At 43.8% G+C, this 12,920-nt stretch overlaps 1 protein-coding gene across 1 annotated transcript in view; it reads right to left on the bottom strand.

Annotated features, from left to right (window-relative positions):
- The window catches only part of tmcc3 (transmembrane and coiled-coil domain family 3), a 34,403-nt gene extending 29,140 nt beyond the window's left edge, over positions 1 to 5,263 (bottom strand). Inside the window, exon 1 of the mRNA XM_070440376.1 lies at positions 5,115 to 5,263. Coding sequence (XP_070296477.1) covers positions 5,115 to 5,174 — 60 coding nt within the window. The 5' untranslated portion in view covers positions 5,175 to 5,263. The remainder of the gene's footprint in view (positions 1 to 5,114) is intronic.
- Between the last annotated feature and the right edge of the window lie 7,657 nt (positions 5,264 to 12,920).

Below are 12,920 nucleotides of genomic sequence, written 5' to 3'. Positions count from 1 at the left end.
AGCGTAACAACATCTCCACCCCGCTGATCCTCAACACTGGGGCCCCACAAGGGTGCGTTCTGAGCCCTCTCCTGTACTCCCGTTCACCCACGACTGCGTGGCCATGCACGCCTCCAACTCAATCATCAAGTTTGCGGATGACACTACAGTGGTAGGCTTGATTACCAACAACGACGAGACGGCCTACAGGGAGGAGGTGAGGGCCCTCGGAGTGTGGTGTCAGGAAAATAACCTCACACTCAACGTCAACAAAACAAAGGAGATGATTGTGGACTTCAGGAAAACAGCAGAGGGAGCACCCCCCTATCCACATCGACGGGACAGTAGTGGAAAAGGTGGAAAGTTTTAAGTTCCTCGGTGTACACATCACGGACAAACTGAATTGGTCCACCCACACAGACAGCGTTGTGAAGAAGGCGCAGCAGCGCCTCTTCAACCTCAGGAGGCTGAAGAAATTCGGCTTGTCACCAAAAGCACTCACAAACTTCTACAGATGCACAATCGAGAGCATCCTGTCGGGCTGTATCACCGCCTGGTACGGCAACTGCTCCGCCCACAACCGTAAGGCTCTCCAGAGGGTAGTGAGGTCTGCACAACGCATCACCGGGGGCAAACTACCTGCCCTCCAGGACACCTACACCACCTGATGTCACAGAAGGCCATAAAGATCATCAAGGACAACAACCACCCGAGCCACTGCTTGTTCACCCCACTATCATCCAGAAGGCGAGGTCAGTACAGGTGCATCAAAGCAGGGACCGAGAGACTGAAAAACAGCTTCTATCTCAAGGCCATCAGACTGTTAAACAGCCACCACTAACATTTGGTGGCCGCTGCCACAATACTGACACACTCCAGCCACTTTAATAATGGGAATTGATGGAAATTATGTAAAAATGTATCACTAGCCACTTTAAACAATGCCACTTAATATAATGTTTACATACCCTACATTACTCATCTCATATGTATATGTATATACTGTACACTATACCATCTACTGCATCTTGCCTATGCCTTCTGTACCATCACTCATTCATATATCTTTATGTACATATTCTTTATCCCTTTACACTTGTGTGTATAAGGTAGTAGTTGTGGAATTGTTAGGTTAGATTACTTGTTGGTTATTACTGCATTGTCGGAACTAGAAGCACAAGCATTTCGCTACACTCGCATTAACATCGGCTAACCATGTGTATGTGACAAATAACATTTGATTTGATTTACCTTCCTTAAACATTCTCTCCAAGAAAATTGGTTCATCCTCCATCAGTACATTGGAGTTCAGCCATATTATTTGCTGTAATATATATTCTGCCTCTTCTGGAGGGTAACATTTGAATTGTAGCCAACTCTGTATAGCTTCATTTAAAAATAAAGATACTTTAAACACGGTTCCATTGTCAATCCATCGGAAAATGTGTTTTAATCTGTATAACAGCACAGAGCCCCCTTTTAAACATTGAATGTGCCTCTCAGCAGCTTACTGGAAAACCAGTTTGGATTTAGATATTGTTTCCGTATAATAGAATCTTTGAGAGAGATTTAATGCCTTGATATTTAATAGTTTTAGCCATCCAAACTCATATTCATTATATAAATATACCCGTTTAACTTTCTTGTTTTCCATTATAAATTAAATTAAATGGTTTTTGCTCACATTGCTTTTTCAAGTTTTCTCCTAGAGTTGGTAGAGCCATGAACAAATACTGTGATATGGCTAGAGAATTAATCAGTGTCGTTTTTCCATAGACTGACAGGTGTTTCCCTTTCCATGGTTTCAAGATCCTATCAAAATTGATAGTTGCAAGATCATTCAACTTTTCAGGAACGTGTATACCAAGCACATCAACAGCACCATCCACCCATGTAATCGGGAGACCACATAGCAATTTAAAGTTTGTGTCTTTTAGAGACCCAATCCGTAATATAGTACACTTATAGTACATTGGGTTTTAATCCAGATAAACTGGAGACATTATCCAGGTCCTCAATAAGACCGTTCAGAATTGAAGATTGTGGACTCTAGAAAAAAAACTTGAATCATCAGCATACATTGATATCTTTGTTTCTAATCCATTCATTTCTAACCCCTTACTTTTATCATTGGATCTGATTTTTATAATTAACAATTCAATGGCCATAGCAAACAAGTACGGTGAAAGAAGGCAACCATGTTTTACACCCCTTAACAATAAAAACCTTTTCAGAAAAATAACCATTATTTACATAAATTACATTAATTTGACATGAAGGACTGTTATACATTACTTTTACCCATCTTACAAGAGATTCTCTAAAGTTGAAATAACCCAGGCACTTATAAATAAATTCAAGCTGTACTTTTATCGAAGGCTTTCTCAAAACCTGCTATAAAGATTATGCCTGGTTTCCCTGCATTCTGATAGTTATTAGAAATAATTGAAAACTGTCTGTTATCTCCAATATATCCTCAATCCATACTTTTTTCACTTTTGGCACCATAGAAAATAATACCAGAAAGTAATCAATCCGACTATCTTGATATTTCATAATTGCTGAAGACCAAGAGGCCTTTGGAATGTGCCATCAGCCACTTCTCTCTCCAATGCACTGGCCCCGGGGACACAGTAAATTGCACTCACAACACACTGTTTAATGGCCTGTTACTACACTGCCAAAAACAGCTCAGCACACAAACACACAAACCACACACACACACACACACACACACACACACACACACACACACACACACACACACACACACACACACACACACACACACACACACACACACACACACACACACACACACACACACACACACACACACACACACACACACTCTTTGTATTCCTGTGTCGAGTTGGAATAAGACCTCAGGTAGTAAAATTCCAGTCTTCACCTGAATGGTGCAAGCTGGGAAAAACAGAGCCTTAAAAAACTTACTCTGCCCAAGGGCAGACTTCCAGGGAGTTGTGAAAGGAAAAAACAACCCATCCCTTCTTTGCTCTCTCCCTCTCTTTCTCAGCAAAGCAGGAAAAACGTATCTAGTTAAACAGAGGAGAAAGGACAGAAACAGCATATTCTACCCATAAACTTCTGACATGCGGCACTATACTACATACATATACACACACACACACACACACACACTATGCGACAGTACACCAAACACACACGGTGAAGCTGACCTTTGTGTAATCAGTACGTAAGATGGAAAGACGAGCTAGGCACTAATGAATAAATAACATCCAACCTTAATAACAACCTCCATCAATCACACGCCTTACCTCTGTCTGTGTCTGTCTGCTTGTCTGTCTCTCTGCCTGTTTGGCAGATTAGAATTCGAGCATCTCTGTTGATGTAAAGGGTTTGAAAGCTTCATCTCTCTGAAATCCCTTTATATTCAGTGAAATGTACCAGCTTCAGTCAGTGTGTGTTATTAAATATGAATGAGYGGGGATGGTGGCTGAGCAGAGACAGGGGAGGAAGAGGGACACAGTTTTTATATGACAGATGGCAAATGGACACACACTGACTGTCGAGTGCTGCTGGCTACAACATGTGTGTGTGTGGTCATCATCACCAGTAATAACAACAACATATGGATTTGTCTTCCATAATGTAAATGCTAGTGTGCGGATGTTAAATCTAGGCCCCTTTCCTTCAAACTGCAAAACATGTCAACTCTCCTGTAATGAAAATATGGGTCATGTGTACTAGGGAGGGTGAAGTGAAAAGTGTATTTTCTGTCTCTCAGCCTCTCCTCTCCCTGCTCTGTAGTCTGTTCCAGCCACGATTATCCCGTCCCGGTTGACTCACGGACAAGCCGCCACTCTCCAGCCATGCTAATTAACGTATGGATGGCTGGCGAGAGCCCGGGAGTCCCCAAACGCTCCTTTCCACTCCAGTAGCCGTTACCGACCAAGGGTTTCCACTGTCAGATACAATATGTGGAATATGTCAGTGCCATCCCCCAGCCTTCCCCTTGACTCTCCTCCATGATCTCCATCCTTTCCCCTATGCCTACCCTCTATATGGGATATATAGCTGAATACCAGCTAGACCCCTGAGTACATACCCTTCTTTACATGTTCACTCTTTCATATATTCATTGAGGGGGTGGTTTGTCATGTACTAGGATAAATAGGTCCATGTAGTTTTGCATAGCCTATCCCCTAAATGGGTCATGGTATGGGAATCAGCTATCAGTGTCGTTGTTTGTGCTATAAGTATAACTCGTCACTGTATCTCACCCACAACATTACAGTTAAGAATGAACACAAACACCAGGGACAAAACAACTATACCGTTGCAAACTATATAGTGTGGGAATGACCGTATAAAGCAACGCGTTTAGGGGCCACGTCCACCACAAACATCTGGCTGCACATTTGCTCCCGACAAAACAATTGGGGTAAAGGAACCGAATGACTAGAACCTACTTCGCAAATGTGTTCAACAGCTGTTGTGTTAATGCACTAGCACTTGACAGAGAGGTCGCACGCAATAGTTACGTGGTTTGTGAAAAAAGCTGCAGTTGCCTTCCATGAAACACCTGCCCAGCAGCAGTACAAATCCTTGACTAACCGGGTTATATCTGGCTGTCAAAACAACAGATACAAACACAGTGTATAAATAACAAATTCAGTTAGACATGTGTTGGCTAGATACAAAAAAAATCTAACGCAATAAAGAAATGACAACAATTTACAAACAGCCTATCTGTAATTATGGAATTATCTGAAAATATTCCTAAACATGTCCTGCTGCAATTAACTACAAAGTCTCACATGGTGTAATGGATATGCTGCACATAATTTCCAAATCAAGTCGCCCCAACACTTGGGACTGCACGATGGAACGGTTCCGAACTCGACTGTCAGTCACCGATAAGGTATAGCCCAATACTTTGTTAGCTACGGTTAGTTGGGAATGGGATAATTCACATAGAGACAATTGGTTGTTGTTGCCGATATTGTCCACTACAACCGCCACAAAGAAGTGATTGTATGCTACCGAATATCAAACGTGACAAATATTGGCTAGCTCTACAGACGCAGTCAGATACGTGACACCAAGTCTCTGTCATTCCACAGACGATGTAATCAGGAAGGCATATTTACCATTTCGCCGCAGATGTTATATCTCTCTACTTCTGATAAACTTGTATCGGCACTGGGCATAGTCCCGTAGTTTGGTCCGTGAATGTGTACTTGACGTTCCACTACAAAAACAAAGTTACAAACTGTCCATCGCGCTCACGCCGTCCAGGTCCGAGAGCTGTCACCCACCACAGTTGTTGGGTGATCAGTGTCTCCCGAGGTAATCTGCTTCCGATGCACAGGACAGAGTGCGAAGCCAATAGACTCCTCCCACTACTCCAGAGGGGAGGGGGTAAATTAATTGATATATTTAACCTACACAATTATGACTTGCCCATGTAATTAACCCGTTATGACTATGAATTAACCTCACAATCATTTATCTAAAATATATATTTTTAACTGTAGCCAGAGTTGAGTTGGGTGATAGTGTGTTGCTTATGTTGAAATGAACAACCATCCACGATTAGAAATAGGAATATATAGTAAGTAGCCTAGAAATGGAGAGAAGGCATCAAATGCCAGTCTTCCCATTCACATGTTGCTGCCCWTGGGACAACTTTACATTTTACTAATGGCAAGTCGAATGAATATAGCGCTAGATACAATGAAGTTCATTGTCATTTTCCACCGAATGCGAAATGTCCATTTAGCGCGGTCCAGGTCACAGTGGTCTGCCTCATGACCTCCCTGATAACTGATATCATCAGCGTGCCGCACCTGTCTGTGACTGGCACATCTTTGTTCTAGAATATTGGTTCCCGAAATAATATCCTATTGGTGAGCCAACTTGTAAATGCAGAAGTTTTTAAAACTTCTTAAACAAGGATTTCTTATCACTTTACAAGATCCCTGTAACACCTAGAGGTTTTGCAATTGTTTTAGATGCCATTCCCTCAGGTGTTGCTTTATTATTCAGGAACGTGTCAAGACCTGACCCTCAGAACCTACCTTCCATTTACCCTGTTGACTCATCAGTAGGAAAGATTTGTTTCTCTTTTGGTCCATTCAACAACAGAGCGATACGAACTTTGTTTCAACAGGATGTTGTATCTATATACCTTATGTCATGCCTTATTGGAACGGTTTTGTTGATAATATATGTGGAGGGAAAAGTTTGGATTTTGCCACACACATACCTACTTGTTAACAAAATTAAGGAAGTTTCCTTTAAAATTATTCATAAATATTATCCTGCCAACCACTACATGAAGAATTTTAAGAGAAACATMAACTCAAATTGTACCGTTTGACCACCCAGAAAYGGTGTTGCATCTTTTTTGACATTGTATTCATGTAATTGATGTAAAGCTGTGGGAAGACATCAGTAGATTTATAATTGAACACATATATGAAGATTTTACACTATTGTGGAGAGGAGTACTGCTTAGATTCTTTACCTACGATAGAAATAAGTTGAAACAATTTTAGGTAATTAATTGCATTATTATTTTGGCCAAATTTCATATTCAGAAATATAAATGTACAAACAAAACACCACCTTTTCTTACCTTAAAAAAAGAAATTGACCTATATTTTAAGACAATGAAATACTCTACTAACAAAAAAGTTGTTAGAATTGTAAGTGTATGTCTGTCCCTTAAGGTACTTGTGTAATGTGATGTTGTACCCCCTAGCCCCGCCCCTATCCCCGCCCCCTAGCCCAATTGTCCTTTGTATAGTCTTTATATATATTTGTGTTCACCCATGTAAAAAATATAAAATAAAATAAAAATAAAGACTGCCAAATCTTACCACAGAAGCCTCAACAGTGCCCCATGTAGGCGCTTCACTGCATGCATGTGTGCTACAGAGATCGGCTTGGTAAGATAGCTGATAAAAATCGAGCATTTCTATAGCGAGTTAAGTGAGGTAGCCTTGGCCTAAGCATGTCACCCTTTGGAAGAGGTAGTGGATACCCCAYCATTGTCTCCAAGGATAAAGGTCCCCATAAATAATTCAATAAGAAAATCTMTTTTGTTGTGTCATCCATTTTTAAAGACACAGTTGGCAGCCCACTGTACTGCTGGCTAGCTGATTAGTCCAGTAGCTGTGTCGGTGACCCAGACCCAGGAGGTTGCTGTTATTTTACTGTCCATAAACAGAACAGCACGTTTCATCCTCCGCTTATTCATATGCAGTCTCCCCCACGTCGCCTTCACAAGGTAAACCAGCTATAACATACCTGATCAGTAAGCACACACACATAGGCCTACATATTGGAAGAGGAAATGCCAAAAGCCAAGAAGGAATATGGATGGAAACTCATTCATTGATTTGAGGCAGAGAGATAATGAGGATTGCACTGAACTGCACACACTGTATAAAGGTGGATGTCAATTGTGAATAACACATAGGCCTACGCACACACGCACACACACGCAAGCGCCACGCACACACACGCACACGCACACACACACACACACACACACACACACACACACACACACACACACACACACACACACACACACACACACACACACACACACACACACACCCACACACACACACACACACACACACACACAGTGTATGAAAATGGTAGCCAAGGAGGGAATATATACAATAAAATGTATTCATTGATTTGAGGCAGACAGATAATGACGATCGGATTGCAGTTTCATACACTGAATGAATGTGTGAAAGTACTGCTTAAAGGTGTGAGTAACACACACACCCTGCATTGATACCCTAGACTCCCAACGTGCCTGTGGAGTCAGATGTGTGAAGGTAAGACTGGGCTGGCAGAATGAGAGCAGCTCCTCTGGTGGCCAATAGAAAGAGAGAGAGAGAAATAATACTGAATGAGTCACACAGCTGTTAATCGCCATAACGACTGGGCCGATGACAGGTAGACGTTCCCGAGACTGAATAAATCACCTTGCAGGGAGAGAACATCACCCGGCACAGAGGGCACGGTGGGCACAGAGAGGGGTGGCATGAGTGCCAAGATGGGATCAGACGGAATCTGGCTCTAAAGTAATTAATTCATTAGATATGGAGTCGATTGGAGAAGGGAGAATATGTTGATACATTTGGTGAAGGTGAATCATTAATAAGTTATTTACATGCTGACTATCAGCCAGAGACAGTACAATTCCATCAGGAGAGTAGTCATCGTGTCTTCTTTACCTTCTCACTCACAACACAGGCTGAAAACAGCCCCTAGCCTGGCCCCACCCAGCCCCTGATTATCTATCAAGTCCTCAAATGGGTTTATGGGAGCTTCAACCATATTGTTTCCATCTCTTTCCATACTAGAAACACAAAATAGACTTCTTGAGGCAGCAGGTATCCTAGCGGCTAGTTTGAATCCCAGAGCCGCACAAGGTGAATAACCTGTCTGTGTCCTTGAGCAAGGAACTTAACCCTAATTGCTCCAGGGTCGCTGTTGTCGCTGTTAATAATGGCAGACCCTGGCCATGACCCCACTCTCCAAGGGTGTCCCAGTGGGAGTTGGGATATGCAAAAAAATATATATATATCCAATTCACACATGCGTATAATACACACTTGTACATGAAATAGGCCAAATATAAGACCCACCAAATTATTATTAGTGGTATTATAAATAAGGTCAGAGAGATAGAGGAGTTTTTGGGATTGGGGACAGATCTCGCTGCTTTATCAAACCATTTAACTAATCYACTTCTAGTCCATTATCACCTATGTAGGCCTGTTGATTAGTTAAAATGTGTTTGATTTATAATGAGGAATGGAATGTTAATTTGGTCTAAATTGGTGTTTGGCTGCATTGATTTGGCTTGGAGCACCATGTGTGCCCAGAGAGAAGAGCTTTAGAACAAACACGGATGCACGCATGCATGCTGCACACGCACGCAAACACACACATGCACGCACACCCACAGTCTGCTCATTTAACCCACTTTGATCTGAGCACTAATCAGAAGTTCACCAGCCATGGAACTCAAATACAGCTATTACACTGGTCTCAACTGCAAAACCAAGTCAATGTTTTATTCCTTGCGCCGCTCTCTCTCTCCCTCTCCCTTTCTGCTGCTTTCTWAATCACACAGAAGTCTCATCCCTCTGAGAGCTGGACTACCTGCAGTGTGTTTGCTCTTTATAAATACACACACTCTCCTTTGCAGCAATATCTTATCGAAATGGCACTAGTGGTCTCRCTTGATAGTCCACCTCCTTTGAGTTGATAATCCAATTACTCTGAAAGAAAAGATCGTCCAGTTTATGAATATGGACTTTGCATAGGGAGACAGTGGGCTATGGTCCATCTGGTGTGCGCGCGTGCGCGTGCTGTTTGTCGCAWGACTGCCATTGTTCCACTTCCCCCTGGCGTTGTGTTCGTTCTACACTTCCTGCGCTACTTCCTGTCTCTGTCCCAGACGTCACCCCAATCTGACCTCTACCTTTCCACATGGTTCCGGAAGGGAATATTGAGGTGGAGTTATGGAATGTTGATGTAGAGATCTGGAATGTTTTGATGGGATCCTAATGAAGCCTCTATCAGAGTCATATTGGCTCATAACTGGCCCCGGAGCTGCCCTCTGAACACAGGAGTGTGTGTGTGTTCGTGCGTGGGTGATCGTGTGATAATCTTACGAAGAACAAGGAAATTGAAACGAACAGACGATTCCCCCTGGTAAGGCATTGGAACAGACTGCTCTGAGGAACTCTGTCCCTTCTCCTTCCTGTGTGACTCAGTGAGATGCCAGGGCCAGATTAGTTCACACACTGTCTGGGTCTCTGTCACACACACATTGTTTGGGTCTCAGTCTCTCTCTCTCTCGCACGCACGCACACACGCACGCACGCACGCACACACACACGCACACACACACACACACACACACACAGTCCTTGTCTCTCAGTAATTGGGGCAGTGTGGTTGAACTAGTTTGTGGTGACCTAATCCTACACCCTAGTTCTGTTCAGAAGAAAACTCACCTCATCTCTCTCAAACCCTTATGCTTCATTCTGAATACCCCTTAAATCACCCTCTCTTTCTCTTTCTTTCTCTCTCTCTCTCTCTCTCTCTCTCTCTAAAATCACTCTCTGCTCCCTCTCTCTCCCCCTCTTCCCCCTCCTGTGTGTGTGTGTGTGTGTGGTGTGTGGTGTGGTGTGTGTGTGTGTGTGTGTCCGTGTGTGTGTGTGTGTTGTTTTTGTGTTGTGGTGGTGTGTTTGTCTCAACTGAGCATAAATCAGCATCGTATAGAAATGAAGTGGAGAGGAAGCAGTCACAGCTTCCTCTCCACTAAGTTAAAACGTGGTTAATGCTAAGACGAGAGAGAGAGAGATGAGTGTGTAAAGTGTTGACCTGTGGATGTTTTGTAAATTGTCATTCACTTCTGTTATACGATTATCCTATGTTGATTTAGCTTAAATAATTGAATGGGAGTGACAGAGAGAGGTGCGGGGCGAGAGAGATGCGACTGTGTAAAGGCCATTACGTGAAAGAGGATGGTGGGAAAATTGTAGCATTAAAAGATGATAAAGAGAAGGAGATGTGATTGTAATGTGACGTGCTAAACACTCCTGAACACAAAGAGAGAGAGAGGAGGGATTGCGAGACGAGAGAGAGAGAGAACAAGACAGAGAGAGAGAGAAGAGGAGGGTGGACGAGAGAGGGAGAGAGAAAGAGAAAATGAGAGAGAGAGAGAAGAGAGAAGAAGAAGAAACAGAAGAAAAGACGACGAGATGACGAGGAGAGAGGGGGAGGAGAGAAAAGGAGAAGAAAATAGAGAGAGAGAGAGAAAGAGAGAGTAGAGATAGGAGAGAGAGAGAAAAGAGAGAGAAGAAAAAGAGAGGAGAGAGGGAGGGAAAATGTAAGAAAGAGGGGATTAAAAAGAAGAGAAGACATAAGAGAAGGAGGGTTGAGAGAAGGAGAGAGAGAGAGATTAAGAGAGAGTAAAGAAATGAAGAGAGGGGAGAGGAGAGAGACGACGAGAAGAAGTAGAGAGAAAAAGAGGGGAGGGACAGATAAGAGAGAGAGTGAAGGCAAACTAAGGGGCACGAGCATCGGATAGAAGGCAAGAAGAGGCGGACAAAGAGTACGCGAAAGCGCGGCCCGAGAGACAGGGCAGGGATAAACACGAAAGCCGGGCATGAGGGGGAGAGGAGAAGAAAGAGAGGAAGAGATAAGAGAGAGAGAGAAGAGAGAGAGAAAGAGAGAGAGAGAGGGGGACGAATAAAGAGGAGAGAGAGGAAGAAGAAAGAGTAGAGAAGAGAGGGGAGAGAGGGCAGAGAGCAGAGAAGGATGAGAGAGAGTAGCGAGAGATGAAGAGAGAAAAGAGTCAGAGGAGAGAGAGAAGAGACGAGAGAGAAGAGAGAGAGAGAGAGAGAGGAAGAGAGAGAAAAAGAGAGAAGAGCGGAGAGAGAGGGAGAGAAGAGAGAGAGAAAGAAGAGAGGAGAAGAGAGAAAAGAAGAGAGAGAGGAGAGAGTAAGAGAGAGAGAGTGAAGAAGAGAGAAAGAGAAGAAGAAGAGAGAATAGCAGAGAGAAGAAGGAGAGAAGGAAGAGAAAGAAGAGAAGAAGAGAGAGCGGGGGGGGAGAGGGAGAGCAAAGAGAAGAGACAGAGAGAGAAAGAGACAGACTGAGAGAGATGGAGCGCAGAGAAAAGAGAGAGGAGTAAGAGAGGGAGGGAGAGGGGAAGAGGGAGCAGGAGAAGAGGGAGAGAAATGAAGAGAGAAAGAGACAAGAAGAGAGAGAAAGAGAGAAGATAGAGAAGAGAGAGAGAGAGAGAGCAGAGAGAGAGAGAGAGAAGAAGAGAGAAGAAGGAAGGTTAGGGAAGAGAGGAAAGAAAGAGAGGAGAGAAGAGAGAAGAGAGAGATGAGAAGAGAGAGAGAGAGGAGAGAGAGAGAGAGAGAGAGAGAGGAAAGAGAGAAGGAGAGAGAGCAGCAGATGAGAAGATGAAGACGAGAATAGGAGAGAAAGAGAGAGAGTGCGTGGCGGGAAGAGGGAGAGAGAGAGATAAAGAGAGTGATTTTAGAGAGAGAGAGAACGGCAGGAGAGAAGGGAAGAAGAAAAGAGAGGAGAGAGAGAGTTCAACGAGAGGCGGAGAGAGAAAAGAGAGAGAATAGAAGAGAGAAAAAGAGAGAGAGAGAGGTGTTGGGGGGAGAGGAGGGAGAGACCAGAGCAGACGAGAAAAGAGGAAGACGCAGCGAGCAGCGAGAGAGAAAAGAGGATGCCAAAGAGACGAGAGAGAGAGAAAAGGACAGTACGAGCAGAAGAGAGGGGGAGAGGAGCGGGAGAGAGAGAGAGAGAGAGAGAGTGAGCAAGAGAGAGTGAGAGAGAGAAAAAGAGAAAGAGAGAGAGAAGCGAGCAGAGAGAGAGAGAGAGAGAGACGAGAGAGAGAGCAGAGAGAAAAGAGAGAGAAAAGGCGAGGAGAGGGGAGAGGGAGAGAAAGAGAGAGAGAAAAGAGAGAAAAAGAGAGAGAGAGAAAAGAAGAGAGAGAGAGTGAGAGAGAGGAGCAGGAAAAGAGAGAGAATAGAGAGAGAAAGGGAGAGAGAGAGAGCAAAGAAGCAGAGAGACGGGGGGGGAGAGGGAGAGAAAGAGAGAGACAGAGCAAGAGAGAGAGAGAGAGAAGAGAAAAGAGAGAGAGAGAGACAGGGGGGGGGGGAGAGAAAGAGACGAGAGAGAGAGAGGGAGAGAAAACGAGACGAGAGAAAAGAGAGAGAAAGAGAGAGAAAAGAGAGAGAGAATAGAGGGAGAGAGAGATGAGAGACGAGAGCAGAGGAGAGAGAGAGGAGAGAGAGAGAGGAGAGAGAGAGAGAGAAAGGCGAGGACGAGAGAGGGGGCGGAGCGCAGGGAGAGAAAGAGAGAGAGAAAAGAGAGAGAGAGAGAGAGAG

The sequence above is a fragment of the Salvelinus sp. IW2-2015 genome, unplaced genomic scaffold (assembly GCF_002910315.2).
Source record: "Salvelinus sp. IW2-2015 unplaced genomic scaffold, ASM291031v2 Un_scaffold2485, whole genome shotgun sequence".
NCBI classification, from domain to species: domain Eukaryota; kingdom Metazoa; phylum Chordata; class Actinopteri; order Salmoniformes; family Salmonidae; genus Salvelinus; species Salvelinus sp. IW2-2015.
Note: the sequence above shows the minus strand (reverse complement) of the source record. Positions and strands in the feature narration are given on the sequence as shown.